Source organism: Camelus ferus, chromosome 2 (assembly GCF_009834535.1).
Source record: "Camelus ferus isolate YT-003-E chromosome 2, BCGSAC_Cfer_1.0, whole genome shotgun sequence".
NCBI classification, from domain to species: Eukaryota; Metazoa; Chordata; class Mammalia; order Artiodactyla; family Camelidae; genus Camelus; species Camelus ferus.
In genome coordinates this window covers 90,761,851-90,777,276 of record NC_045697.1, presented here as the reverse complement: position 1 = coordinate 90,777,276, position 15,426 = coordinate 90,761,851, and the positions used below count along the sequence as shown (strand labels likewise).

At 36.8% G+C, this 15,426-nt stretch overlaps 2 protein-coding genes across 15 annotated transcripts in view; one reads left to right on the top strand and one right to left on the bottom strand.

The window, feature by feature from the left end:
* ABHD18 (abhydrolase domain containing 18) overlaps positions 1-6,405 on the bottom strand; it is a 37,235-nt gene extending 30,830 nt beyond the window's left edge. For 2 of the 4 annotated variants that reach the window (XM_032463272.1, XM_032463264.1), the window contains exon 1: positions 6,171-6,404. The gene's annotated coding sequence lies outside the window, so the exon portion shown is untranslated. Of the gene's footprint in view, positions 1-6,170 lie in introns of all 4 variants that reach the window. The other 2 variants (XM_032463282.1, XM_032463275.1) reach the window with 2 other exon arrangements.
* An 89-nt stretch (positions 6,406-6,494) lies between these two features.
* MFSD8 (major facilitator superfamily domain containing 8) overlaps positions 6,495-15,426 on the top strand; it is a 48,740-nt gene continuing 39,808 nt past the window's right edge. For all 11 annotated transcript variants that reach the window (XR_004313649.1, XR_004313647.1, XR_004313642.1 and 8 more), the window contains exons 1-2: positions 6,495-6,706; positions 11,954-12,045. Coding sequence is in view for 3 of the 11 variants with exons in the window: in XM_032463254.1 (XP_032319145.1) it covers positions 6,642-6,706; positions 11,954-12,045 (157 nt within the window). In the remaining 8 variants the exon portion in view is untranslated. The remainder of the gene's footprint in view (positions 6,707-11,953; positions 12,046-15,426) is intronic.

The window sequence follows — 15,426 nt, the reverse complement described above, 5'->3', positions numbered from 1 at the left end:
GGTGGTTACCAGAGGCTGAGGGGCAGGACAGGGGAAGAGGAAATGGAGGAGGGTGTAATTGTTTAATGAGTATACAGTTTCAGTTTTTCAATTGAAAAGAGTTCTACAGATGGATGGTGGGGACAGTTGCACAACAGTATGATCTAATACCACTGAACTGTACACTTAAAAATGGTTAAGATGGTACATTTTATGTGACGTGTATTTTACAACAAAAAATATGAAAAAAATTTAGAAATTGGAGTTAATTTGGTAGTCTCTCTACATAATTTTCCAGAGGAAGTAAATTGTTACTTTCTTTCCCTCTTGACAGCTTTCTCAGTAAGCAGTAGTTCATTATTCTATAAATCCTAGAACAGAACTCAAGGCTATCTTCAAAAAAACACCACTGCATAATTTAAGTCATTTAAGTCATCATTATTTTGATGTTTGTCAGCCGGAGGCCAGCCTCAGCTCCTAGGGGCTGTTCACATTTCCCTACCACATGGCTCTCTTCACAGGACGTTCACAACATAACAGCTTACTTCTTCATGGCCAACAGGAGTGTGAGAATGAGTGTGCTAGCAAGATAAAGTCTAACATAACAATGTAACCATGGGAGTGTTATCCTATCAACTTGGCCATATCATATAATATAATCATGGGAGTGATATCCGATCACCTTTGCCATACTCTGTTGGTTAGAAGGCAGATCACAGGTCCTGCCCACACTCAAAGGGAGGGGATTACACAAAGGAGTAAACATCAGAAGATGGGATCAAAAGGGCCACCTTAGAGACTCTCTGCCATCTTGGGAGAAACCAACTGTGAATTTCAATCAGCCTTTGAGCAGAATGTCTGGGCTGATACCTGCAGGGCTTTCAGTGTCATAGGTGACAATACCTTCTTCCAATTTTCCTACCAATAGGAAAATAAACAACAAATTCCACAGACCTGAATAAACATTTGTTTATAAGCATGTGAGTTCGTGAAAATTTGTCTGAATTTTCCTAAATCATGTTTATATATTTCCATTCACTCAAAAACACTTGCCCAGAAAAGCAAACCAAAAAACCCCCAAAACAAAATAGTTTTGTTAAAAACCCTTGCATTTTAGTACTTTGTTTTTTATTCATTAAGCAAATGGTAAAAGGCAAACTGGCTTCTGAAATGCTGTCCTCATTATACACACTTTCTAATTTAGTGCAATTATTAAAATCAAGTAAGTATATGTAGTATATATTTAAACTGCTTGACCAGTTTTTTTTTTTTTTTTTTTTGAAGGGTAAACGTCAGTGTGGTATAATAAAGAATGTATCTGGTCTTTGACCCCCTTTCCTGGTGTGGAGTTCCTAAAACTCTTGGAAATTTCCTGAGTGATAGAAATATCTTTATGCCAAAGAGGTGACTCATGGTGGGGCTCTAGATAATTTCAGGATAATTTCCTGTCTGGTCACCAGAAAGACCAACCCTTTGATTAGAGGGGTGACTTTGGTCCAGCCTGACCTCCAGGAGGGGAAAGGAGCTGGAGATTGAGTCGAATCACATGGCAATGACCCAATCAATCATGGACACTAAGGCATGGTTGAGCCTCTTTGTTGATGAACATGATGTGTTGGAGGGTGATGCACACTGACTCCAGGGTAAAAGGGAATGGAAGCTTCACATTTCCTCTTATAACTTGCCTCATTCATCTCTTCATTTGGCTGTTGCTAAGTTGTATCCTTTATAATAAAGTTAGAAGAAGTATAGCAAGTGGTTTCTTTAGTTCTTTGAGTTGTTTAGCAAATTATTAATCCAAGGGGTCACAGAAATTCCCACATCTGTAGCCAAGTCAGTCAGAAGTGTGGCATGCATTGGAAGCAATGGCATCTGGAGGATTGAGCCCTTAACTGGTGGGCATCTGCACTAACTCCTGTGGTGTTAATCTGCTGGTGATTAATGTCAGAGCTGAATTGAGTATACCCAGTTGGGGTGGAAATGGCACAGTTTATTCTTTACCAAATTACCAATATCCTCAATTAGTGTTCCATATTCCAAATAAGAGATGAACTCTATATATTTAGATATGCAACTCTATTCAGGGGCATTCTATAGCATAAGGAAAAGACAATTCTGAGTGATGAATGATAATTTTAACTATTTTACTCCTTGGGTCTTTCTGGAATTGTTCAAAAGATAGCACTGATACACTGTTGTATACCTTTATTAAACTGCAGCAGAACAATGGCATGTCATTATAACACAGGACTTCATTATCTTTTGCAAGTATTACAGACCACTTATTTTCTCTACAGTGGTAGGAAAAGAAAGGGTCCAATATTTTCCTTTATAACATCCCTGGCATCAACAGCAATATGCAGAATCCAGGTTAGTGTAAAAAAGAAAAAAATTCCAACACTCACATTTACAAAAAGAAGAAAAGTACTAAAAACTGTTCATGAGAAAACTCATTTTTCTACACAATATTCTTCTAGGTTTATAATAGATAAAAACAAGGTAAGACGAACATGGAAAAGTAGAAAGTTGCCAGAGAAGCAAGAAAGGACCTGAGAAAAATGAACTCTTCAAGTATTTTGTAAAGTAGTATGTTAGGTGCCTAAATTGTTTAGTCATTTTTAATTTTCAACCCTATACTAGAAAAGCTTCCAAACCACTTTAATTCCATGTAATATAGGCCATAAGAGTCAGCATTCCAAGTCTAGAGTCAGCATTTTCCTTGCTACATTTACCTGACAGTAAACAACTGACCAATGAGGAACAGAAAGCAAATCAAACACACACATAGCTTATGATAACTCTGGTTCTAGAGTTTGGCATTACACAGATTTGCTTAAATCCCATTTTAGTCCCAAGAACAATATAAAAGACCAGTTTTCTGGGACGCTGCAAACATGTCAGTCTTTCTAGGCAGAGTTAACTGCTATCCAGAGTTACCATGAACAGATCATAATCCAAGTCCAGCATATAGATAACTCCAATTTACAGGAGGCACCATCTGGAGCCACATCAGGTACTTTTTAAAGCCTCCACACTAAGCTGGACTGACACCAGTTAGCTTCTGCAGAAAAAGGACCCACTTTGAAAGTGTGTATCAAGCCAAACTGACACAATTGTCATCTACTCTTTTATACTGCCAAAGCAAAAAATGAAAAGCAAAGTGAAACAAAAATAGAAATTCTAGTTCAGTGCCAAGAATTAAGTCTTTTTAAGAAACGAACTCTATTGTTAAAAGTCATGCTCAGTATCTATTATGCCATCTAGTACTTTTATCTCCTAACACTCTGGTACTTAAGCATTTAAATAATGCAACCCTAATTTTTTCTAGACTGCTTTCCTCATATCTCAAAGGCATAAAAGAAATTTAAAAAAAATACCACCATGAACAAGAACTTTACAAAAATGCAGATCTAATTTTTATCTTATAACTTCACTTTTAAGTCACTTATTTTCAAGGCAAGTTTAAGTATCAAGTTATACTAGAGCTTAGATACCCCAGATATTCACTATGAAAATCGACTACCCTACCTTGACAAATTTAATTCCTTTTAATCTTACACTGGAGAAGAGTAGGAAAACTGGAACTTTATTTGTTTAGAGGGGTATCTATTCTAGCAGTCTATCTGCTATCTATTCTAAGCAGTCATCTAAGGAAATCCAACAGGTGGACTGTCTTGTATGCTTATGTGAAACATTTAGCAAATAACTGAATCTCAAATTTAGTTCTTCTTTTCCATGTGCTTTAAAAAATAAGTGTTTAAAACTTTTTTTTATGTTTACTTTGAGTATTCTGTGTGTCTATGTTCCTAAGAAATTTGTTCTTTTCTTGCTTTTTTTTTTAATTGGTACAACACACAGAGCTTAGATTTCACCAGTTGTACATGTACTCAGTCCATGTACTTTTGCCATCTAAAGTCATCACTTGGAGGCAGCAATGGAAAATAGCAGTGTCAGAAGACCTAGGTTCCTCTACTAGCAGTGTGACCTTGAGTAAGCCATCTTAACCTATAAAAGGGGAATAATAGCTGGCTGAATATATAATAGGAAATTACTTCATTTATATAAAAATTGATTATCTGTTTTGAAATATTTTGAGAGATATGAGAAAAGATTCTTTTTGACATTCTTTTCATAGGAAGGCTGTAGGTGGAAAGCACAGGCTTTATAGTCAGGAGTCCTGTTTCTTAGATTCTAGCTCTGTTGCTTATTAGCTGTATGACCATGGGCAAATTACTTAATCTCCATACTTCCAATTTCCTTTTATGCCTGAGACAATCCCACCTCAGAGGATTATTATAGGGATGAAATGAGTTAATTCAAAAAGTATTCATTCAACCATTCTGCTTGGTGCAATACTGGTTAAAAGCTCCTTTGTTGAATATATATATATGCCATACACTGTGCTAGACTCCAGAGATTAAAAAAGAAGCCAGAACTCCTGGGCATATATCCAGAATGAACCCTAATTCAAAAAGACACCTGCACCCCAATGTTCATAGCAGCACTATTTACAATAGCCAACACATGGAAACAACCTAAATGTCCATCGACAGATGACTGGATAAAGAAGTTGTGGTATATTTATACAGTGGAATACTATTTGGCCATAAAAACGATAACATAATGCCATTTGCAGCAACATGGATGTCCCTGGAGAATGTTATTCTAAGTGAAGTAAGCCAGAAAAAGAAAAATACCATATGATATCACTCATATGTGGAATCTAAAAAAAAAAAAAAAAAGAAGACAAATGATTTTAAATATAAAACATAAACAGACTCATGGATATTGAATACAAACTTGTGGTTACCAGGGGAGAGGGGGTGGGGAGGGATAGACTGGGAATTTGAGATTTGTAGATACTGACAGGTATATAAAGAATAGATAAACAAGTTTATACTGCAGAGCATGGGGAAATATATTCAAGCTCACAGTGAAAAAGAATATGAAAATGAATATATGTATATTCATGTATGACTGAAAAATTGTATTGTACACCAGAAATTGACACACATTATAAACTGACTATAACTCAATAAAAACTTTTCTAAACCAAAAAATAATTCAAAAGTTAAAAAAATTAAAAAGAAGCCAGAGATACAGTATAGCAACATTATGGAAAAAAAATACTAATTTTACCCATGTACCTTCTTGGAACCAATCATAAGAATCTGATATGTTTTTGTGAGTTGTTATAAACAGATTTGCAAGACTAAATCCAGGTACATAACGTCAGGTCTAGATTCAGAAGATAATTCTGAACTAACAGAAAACACATTTCAAGTTTAGCTGTTCACCAGTGGTATGTGTCTGATAAGATATACACAAGGTCACAAACAAGACAAAGATCAAAAGTGACGGCATATACCATACAACATATAACTAGTACAGGGCCTGGCATAGTATAAGTGCTCATAAATATTGGTGGGAAACAACTGAATTTGGGTCCCCACTCTACCACTTTCACACTGAATGACTCTGGGTAAGTTATTAACTTTTCTGAGCCTTAGTTCTCTGTAAAATAGAAATGGGTCTGTTTTACCTATCTTATAGGACAGCTGTGATCAAATGAAATCACATAAGAATGTATCTAGTGCTAATAAAACAGTGATTGTGACACACTTGACTACTGCTACCAATTAGCTTACAAGCCTGCTTGTAGGCGTAAGATGTTTATATTTAAGTACCAGGAAAGTAACAGTACCAAGATCTACTGAAAACAAACAAAAATAACCCATAACATATTTTCTAAAAATGTTATTTTCCTTGTGATGAAAGGAGTCATCGTCAATCTAGTGTTGCTGTGCCTTTTCTAACCCTCAGGTTACAGGAGTAGGCTCCACTGAGTGTCATCCTGCAAGGCTGAAGCCCCCAGCCCGCGCAGGCGGCAGTGGGGCTCGAGTCTGAAGATCAGTAGGTTAGAAGGGGCTGGACCCCATCTTCAGTCCAGGTCCTAACAAGGCACTATGGGTAAGGTGCCTTTGTAACGACACTGCGTAGCAACCTCTACCTTCCACAGTGGGCAGGGACAGCACACCAGCCCACCAGCCCACCTCAACCGGGCCACCAGAAAGACCCCCGCCTCGCCCCAGGCTCCAGACCCCCGCGCCTCCCGCTCTCAGTCCCTGCCTTCTGGCACGTAGGCAGCGCAGCAAGAGGCTTGGGAAGTGCGGCCTGGACCGGCTACTTACTCACTGGCCGCCCGGCGGACTCCTGCTGTCCAGCTGCCCGAGACTTCCAGCGCCGCCGCAATCTAGGCACCCGGGACTTGCCTTCCGTCTGAGCCCCAAAAGCAGCGACAGCGGCCTCTCCAGGAACTGAGGAATGAGCGGTAGCTGACAGGAAAGCGTAGAGAGGCGGCCGAGCCCTGGGCCGGGAGGTTGTTTGGACACGCCCCCGAACTCTCTCTGACTCTTCCCAACGTTTCTGCAGGCCGAGAGGCGCGGATCCAGGGAGGAGGATAAGGACTTAAGGCCCCGCCCTTAACTCCCTCATCTGCTCCTACGTGACCCCGCCTCTGACCTGGGGCGCTCCGCCCACTTCTGGTCGCCTGGCAAGCACGCGCACTTACGGGCCTGTTTTGACAGCTTCGGGTCGCCGGGAATAAGAGGGAGCAGGAGGTGTCGCGAGAGTTGGCCTCAAGCCTTGTGGGAGCAGTGACTATGGCGAGTTTGGAGGCCAAGGCTGAGCAGGAGCCGCTCTTAAGCGACAGCCTACCCGGAAGCAGGTGAGCGGATGTTGGGGGAAGGCTCCCTCACCCTCCTGAGCTTTTGGGACTCGCCCCTTTCCCGCGTCAGCCTTATTGGGCCGAATGAGGGGTGCCAGGGAGGCGGGAGCCGGCGGTAGGTCCCGCCAAACCGGGAGACGCGCTCCCATTTCCGAGAAAGGGCGTCTGGCTGCCCGGAGCCTTCAACCGGTGGGTTCTGGTGAAGGTGTTAGAGAAACGCAAGCTGCCTACTGATTTTTTTTACTCCAACAGTGATGCACAAACCAAGCCACTTCATTTCGCATTTGGCCCTTTACAGGAATGATCCCCTTACACCTTTCACAAAAGTTCGAAAAATGCGGTTTTAATCGATACTTGAAGATACCGGTCTCAGTATTGACTTAACTAAGTGCATGATAAGTTCCTGATACTTTTTTAGCAAGTAAACCTAAGCTGAGCTCACCTTTATCCTATGCCAAATGCTGATTTTTTAAGCATTTAGGGGATGAAGTGTGTTTTGACCCTTTTTATTCTGGTTATTTTTATCCTAGTTTATGGACTATAATTCAGAATTGTTACAGTTTGTTTCTTATTAAAGTATTTAACCAAAAAATTCACAAGTAAACTTCAGCTGCCTACGACCATGTTGATTTTTACTCATTTGTCCCCCTTAAGCAAGAAACCTTTTGTAAAAAATCGCTTTGTTTGAAACCCTTTGGAAAATTTATTTCTTTGGTCCATAATTTACCAAACAGAATATATGGAATGCAATTTAATCTATATTTTATGTTGAGATCATTAAAATGAGTGTTAGTGCTGAAATATGTTGTATTAGAGTGACATCCTCCAGCCTAAGGCATTTGTGACTATTTGCTTCTATACTAATATGTTCTACACTGCTCTACTTTCCATGTCTGCTTTTTAGTTTTTCTGCCTGCAGGCTATTCTCATCACGTTTTTGTTATCTGTTGGGAACCTCTGTTTTTATGGCTGTCTGCAAACCTCTCTTCTCCCAACTTTATTTTGGGACTTATATTTTACTGTGGATTTGGAAATCATGTATCTAAACTTAATAGAATTGTGGGTAGTTAGAACATGGAAGGTCTAACTGAAAGCTAAAGATCTCTAGTATTAATAAAGTGCATGAACTTGAGTACATGGACTTTGGGACTCTGGTTTTCTCAGTGTCCTTTTTGCTTCTTTGTAGTTTTTGTTTTTTTCCCAGGTAGATTTCAGGATCCTTGAGTTACGGTTAGATGTGGTCTTATGGTACATTCTGTCGCTTTGTCCAAATAAACCTACTTAAAAAAGGAAATTTTTTTCTTACTCTCAGTTGCAATTATGTCCAAGTAATTGATACTCATTAGGGTCCCTCTAAGTTCACATGATCTGTCCATAAACAATACTTGATTTGTTTTCTAAATTTAGCATTTTTAAAATAAAAAGGGAGTATTTTGAGAATAATTCAATAAGTATACTGCTTTTAAAAACATAATTAGTTTCCCTAATAAAGGGAGCATATGTAAAACTAGTTGCCAAGCCCTGTTCACTTTGAATAAATTGTGGAAACATGAGTCTGGTTCACCTACTGACCTTTCCTCACCAAGAAGACTGGCTCTAATTTGCTGGTGAGTCCTCAGTGATCCCCACTGACCCTGTCCATAGAGTTTAAGAGAACAGGGGTCCACAGGCTTTTTTTTATAAAGGTCCAGATGGTAAATATTTTTGGCTTTGCAGGCCAAGAGGCAAAATTAAAGTTATTAAGTAAGTACTTAGATACCAAGAAAGAAAACAAATTTTCACAAAATTTTGCAGTAATTTAAAATGTACTAATTAATGAGTACTTTTTTTTAATACAAGTCTAATAATGAGAGAAGTAGAATTCTTTGAGGGGAGTGGCATTATGTTTGTTTTGGAATTCAGAGTTAATGTTTTCTTATCATCAAATTGATCACAAATACTCATCTGCAAAAACCATTCTTAGCTCATGGGCCATACAGTTGGTAGGCTGGGTTTGGCCTACAGACTATAGTCTGCTGATCCCTCTATTAGAATATCCTAAAATATTACAGTGCTTAAAATTTTTCTTTGCAACCTTAGCCTGGTCTCCTTAAAATAAATATTACTAGAACTTATGGTCATATAGAAGATATCTTGGTAGAATGTTCTCAGTTTATTTCTGTTTTCTAATTTCTATAACTTTTACACAATTATACACTATTCTATCAGTGACCACACACTCTTTTTCTTTCCTCTTTCAATATGGGTTCTTTTCTCCTCTTCATTAGTTTACATATGCTCTCTCTGATAAAAGTATAATTTTATTTTTCCCCTCAGTAAATCCAGAGTCTTTGTTTACAAATAAAGTACTGTTGTTTACCCAAGAATCCTTGTATTAGATCTTGATTTATTGAAACTAATTATGGCACTTTTTACTTATTCCTATTAATTATTATCTAACTTATTTTGGTTATCAGTTTACTCTAGTATATCATGTATTCCTCCTACTTTTTAAGTCACAAGTTTGGTAAGCATGCTATCATTTGAGATATAGTTTGTAGTGAAAATGTTGGACAGGGCAAAATCCTTTAGCATTGCAGTTTTACTTGGAGAATCTCAAATGGAGAACTAATACCAGATACAGCAATGATAATAAGAATCAAAAAGTTAAAACAAATCACCCTGGAATGCAGCATTCCTTCCTGTGCCCTGGTGATACAAGAAAGAAGCCTTTGGAAACTTACTCTCAGCCATGTGACACAGTTGGTTGAATCATCAAGGTTAAGAAAATGTTATGAAAATGATAACTTCATTGAAGGACAGTTACATTCTTTATGTTCCTACTGTCTCCAACAAGGAAGAAAGATACATTTCTTTATAAGAGTTAAACTTTTTGAATTAAAAAGAAAGAAAAGTAAAAATTTTTATTTTGAAACATTCTTAATCCATAGAAGAGTTGAAAAATAGTGCAGTGAACACGTGATTACCCTGTCATTGTTAGCCTTTTCACACTGCTCAAATCTCTCTTTCTACACACGCACACCTCTTTTGCCAAACTACCCCGACGTAGGTTGCAGACATTATGACACTTTATCCTATGTATTTTAGTCTGTAGCCTGCATCTCCCTCAAACATAGACATTCTTTTACAAACTGTATCACTGTTACCACAGCTAAAAATACAGTACTATTCAAAATGTCATGCACTATACAGTCTGTGCTCAAATTTTTCCAGTTGTTCCAAAAATGTACTTTATAGCTACTAAAAAAAAAAAAAACCCAGGATCCAATTAATGTTCATACATTAATCCTTATGTCTTTTTAGATTTCTGCAACCTAAAACGATCCCCTGACCTTTTCTTTCTGTTTTTCCCAACATTGAATCCTGTGGGAAGTCTAGGCCAATTTTCTGTTTTCTTCACAAGATCTCACATTCTGTATTTGTGGACTGTTTCAGAATAGATTCTGGTCAAATATTCCTGGCAAGAACATCCTTGCCATGGCTTATGTTGAGAACATCCTAATATATTCTGTCAGGAGGCGTTGGATGCCAGGCCATCCCACTTTTGGAGAAGCCAAGCCTGACCACTTGGTTAAGAGGGTGACTGCTATATTTCTCAATTATAAAGGCTCACTTTCCGTTTTGTGATTAGTAAGTAGACAGTGGAGTGATATTTAGAGGCCCTGTGACCTTTCAACCAGTTGTTTTAGGATCCATTAATGATCTTTGCTTTCATCCATTATTACATGGAGTATAAATGGTGATTTTCCATCATCCCTTCAATATTTAATAGCTGTCATTAAAAGAGGCAAGATTTTTTTTGACTGAGATTCAGATCAGGTCAAAGTCACTCAAACAATTTTGTTACATTTTTTTCAGAATTAAGTTATTTGCTTTTTCTCTTTCCTGATGTAGATAAGTTCTGAGCAAGTTAGTTATTTGAAAAATTTCAGGCTGGTTTTAATGATAGTTCTTACTTGTGATTATTGGTTTAATTTCTGACCTCCAGAAAATAATAATGAGTTCATTAAAAATATAATAGAAACCCAGAACTTTAAAGTTATACCAGGATCCAGTGCTGTGGGACTGAAACAGGTGTATACCTTTTGCTGATATGTAATTATCTGCATTATGTATTCCAAATTCTAATATATTGATTTCCAAATATGGGCATCTGGATTTCTGCTATTTTTCAGGTATGTTACATTACAGTCTATTTTTATGGAATGGCATATCCATTGTTAAGCACTTCATATGTATTACATCAGGAACTAATATACTTGGTACAGAGTAAATCTAATAAATGCTGTTTCTCTTCTTTATTCCCTAACATTCCCAATCACATCACATCTGGGGAGAAAAAGTTTCTTTTTTGAAGACTAATTTAACAGGTCTATTTTAGAAAATAATCTTGGAACATAAGGCATTTTCTCTATTGTGCTTGTCTTATTAATTATTTGAAAGCATGCTCATTTTGAGGTAAATTTGTTAACTCTCTTTGTATGCATATGTGAAAATATAATGAGAACACACAATAATGTATCACCTCTCAGAGGGAGGCTATCTGGTTAATACACTTCCTGTTAGTCCAGGTCACAGACTATAGGAAAGATCAATCCAGTCTGAAGGGACCTTGGTCTCTCTTTGTTCCTCTGATAGAACTTGTCTGGTAACCTGTGTTGGAGCAAGTGTTCCAGGAGGTCCCAGGACTAAGAATGTCTTAGGTCACATCAGACCTTCCTGGTGTCACTTTTATATTAATTTTGTTGAAAGTACCCAACCAAAGTATCTTCCTACAGCAAAGTCATTTTGCTGTCATCAAGTAGGACATGTCATAATGATGACAATAATTATATTTTAATACTTACTAGTTGTGTATCTCACCTGTAGGAGATTAATTGTTGTAGATAGTTTAGTTATTTTGATATACTTTATACATTTTGTCAGTTTAGCAAATTTCAGAACTCTTGAGTCATAAATTTGTACCATCCCAACAGTAGCAAAATAATTGGTCCACAAAATGTGTTGCCTTTTACAAGTTACCACATGTCTCCCAAGTTTCTGTGTACAGTGGTGCATAAATACAGTCCATGGAAATTAAAAGAAATGATGCTTATTTATAGATAGATGAATAAGTATAATAAAAATCAATTATACCTCTATCACATACTTTTCATGCCTTCAGGAGAGAGAAAATAAAATTATGCCACAGAAAGATTTGCATGTAATGAGATAACTTTATACTACTTTTTTCTTCTTTACACCTAGGGAATGGGATATTATAGAAACTGAGGAGCATTATAAGAGTCGATGGAGATCTATTAGGATTCTGTATCTTACTATGTTTCTCAGCAGTGTAGGTAAGTATTAGAAATTATACATAATTTAAAAAATTAAGATAAAATATCATATTTTAATCTCATTTATTTTTTAAAATTATTTTTACTGTGGTAAAAACCATGTCACATAAAATGTACCATTTAACCATTTCTAAGATCAGTAGTGTTAAATATATCTACATAGTTGTGTAACCAATCTCCAGAACTTTTTTATCTTGCAAAACTGAAACTCTGTTTCCTTTAAACAACAACTCCTTTGCCCCAGCCCCTGGCAACCACCATTTTGCTTTCTGTTTCTATGAATTTGACTACATTAGATACTTTATACAAATGGAATCATACAGTATTTTTAAATTTTTGAGTTTATTTCATTTAGCATAATATCTTCAAGGTTTATCTATGTTGTAGCATGTATCAGAATTTCCTTCCTTTTTAAGGCTAAATAATATTATGTTGTATAATTTGTAGGGAAGAAGAAAACATTTCCTCTGCCTTCTTAGGTTCTGTACCTGTGGCATGCAAATTAAACTGACAACTGGCAGATCAACAGGAGAAAAGCATACAAATTTATTTAATGTTAATATTTTTACATGACACAGGAGGCTTCATACAAAAGAAGTGAAAACCCAAAGAAATGGTTAGACTCAGAGACTTTTATACTATTTTAATGAAAGGCTGTAATTGTGGAGAAGTACCTAGATAAAGGAAAGGATTTGGGCTTCTAGGGATGGTGAATTGTGGGAAAATGACTAGAAAATACATGGGGGAAACTAATGGAGGATGAGAGTTACTCTAGTAAGGTTTGTTTGTGCAGACTCATCTCAGCGTTGACTTTCCTTCTCCAGTGATAAGGATGTTCTCTCCTTCCTGGTACTGGAGAGCACCAAGGATTTTTCGGCAGAGATGGGGAGGGCAGAGAGCCCTTCCTTTGTCTACTGTCTGTTAGTTGCCTTCAGCTCAAAATAATAAATATGCCAAAGCAGCATATTTTAGGGTGGCATGTTCTGATCCCCTTTGGTATATCCTACATTTTGTTTATCCATTCATCTGTTGATAAACATTTGGGCTCATTCCCCATCTTGTTTCTTATAAATAGCTGCTGTGAACATGGGTGTGCAACTGTCTCTTTAACATCCTGCTTTCAGTTCTTTTGGGTATACATCCAGAAGTGGAATTTCTGTATCATATGATAATTCTATTTTTAATTTTTTTAAGGAACTGCTATACTGTTTTCCATAGCTGCTGCATTATTTTACATTCTCATTACAGTCAGTGTTCAAATTTTTCCACATCCTCACCAACTCTTATTTTATATTTATTTAATAGTCGTAATTCTAATAGCCATTAGGTGGTTGTGATTTTAATTTGTATTTCCTTGATGATTAGTGATGTTGGGCATCTTTTCATGTGCATATTGGCCATCTGTATATCTTCTTTGGAGAAAGTCCTTTGTGCATTTTTTAATCAGGTTTTTTTGTTGTTGTGGAGTTGTAGGAGTTTGTTATATATTCTGAATGTTGACCCCTTATCAGATATATGATTTATAGATACCATTCCAGGACTTTTCTTTTCTCTCTGCTGATTGTGTCCTTTGGTTCACAGAAGTTTTAAATTTTGGTGTGGCTCAATTTATCTATTTTTTTCTTTTGTTGCCTATGAACCTCATTTGACTTTTATACTGACACATAGCATACAAATAGTAAAGAGCAAGAATCTTAATCTGTGTAGCTTGATATATTTTAACCAATTAACATTATTTCTGAAAATATAATTACTAAAAAGTAAAGCTTCATGAGGAAAAAATTTTTTTAATATTAAGAGCTGTAATTGGGTTAAAATGATAAGGAATGAAATTATATAGAAAATCTCAACACTGTGATAATTTGTAAAGGAATATTTTAGGGAATCAGTTTTTTTTTTTTCCAAGTTTAGACTGTCTGAGTTTGTATGCACTAATTTTACAAGTGATTTCTTTCTCTGAGATGGATTTAGTGAAAGTCATTTTACTAAATTGTTTTCCATATCCTTTCTATTTACCCCAGGTCATCATCTTGTTCCCTCTCACTGGCCAGTCTTGTTCATGACACAACATTGAGTAAAAATAGATTTTAATAAAGCTTAAACTAAGAAAAAGTACAAAATAAAGGATATTTTCAACATTTATTTGTAATATAATTTTATCTTGGATTGTATGTTTATTATTATACCTTCTACAAATATCAGCAAAAAAATGTTGATTCAAATTGGCTTATATAGTAATTTACTTTTTTTTAATGTCTCTAGTGGGACAACTCCAGGTGAAGTTCACTGTACTTCTGAGTAACGTTTTTGGTTTTGCCCTCTTCTACAGATTGCCTTCATTCTTAGGCTATAGCAAGTTTATAGCAACAGTTCCAGGTATCTTATCTTTTCATGATAATTTTTATTGATTGAAAGGAACTTTTTTTTTTTTAATCTCCAAAGAGATGAGGAGTCCTTTCCTGGTAGTCTCAAAGTAGACCTCCCCGTCATTTCTCACTGATCAGAACTGGGTTATCTGTTAATTTCTAAACCCATCATCAGCTAGAATAGTGGGATTACATCCATTGAATTTTTTAGACTAATTAGGATCTACCTTCTGGAATTTGGGGTAGAAACAGTTTCCTTTGAAGCCTGAGGCTTTGTGGATTAGTGGTGGATACCTGAATACAATCAGGCTTCTATCAGGAAGGAGGAAGGGGCAAATGAATGTTGTTTAGGTAGCAATCTTGGCAATAGATTGTTTTTCATTTAAAATACTTCAAATTTTTAGGACTCAGTTATCTCAATTATCTAAAATATAAGTAATAGTTTCAAATTTCACAGCAAAAAATTATTTTAACTTTAGATTTTATTTGTCATGTTAAACATTTTACCTGTTTACAAGTTTCTTGTGAAATGGAGCAGGATCCTGTGGGGCCCTCCCAGGTACAGATCCATTCTGTGTCCCCGTTTGTTTGTAGCAAATAGGTTTCATTCAGCCTCCTTGACCTTCCCTGAGTTCCAAAGGGCAGATTCAAAGAGCTTCTTATCAGGCAAGGGAAGGAATGCAGAAACTAAGAAGGAGGAGTCAAGAATTGCAGCAAGTGGGCAAGGTTCTTGTTCCTACTCATGGAATATTACATAACAGTACCTTTGAGTTCTTCTGCAGGAACTGAGGCCTCCTCCACTCAGGTGGAGGATGATAACTTCAGGCTAACCACAGGATTCCTAGAACACTGCCCTGTTACCTCACCACCAGCCAATCAGAAGAAGGTCACATACGCTGCAGCCTTCACGTCAAGTTTTGCCTGTAAAAACTTCTCCCCCCAAACCATTGGGGGGTTCAGAGTTTTTGAGCACAAGCCACCCATACTCCTTGCTTGGCCCAGCAATAAACCTTTT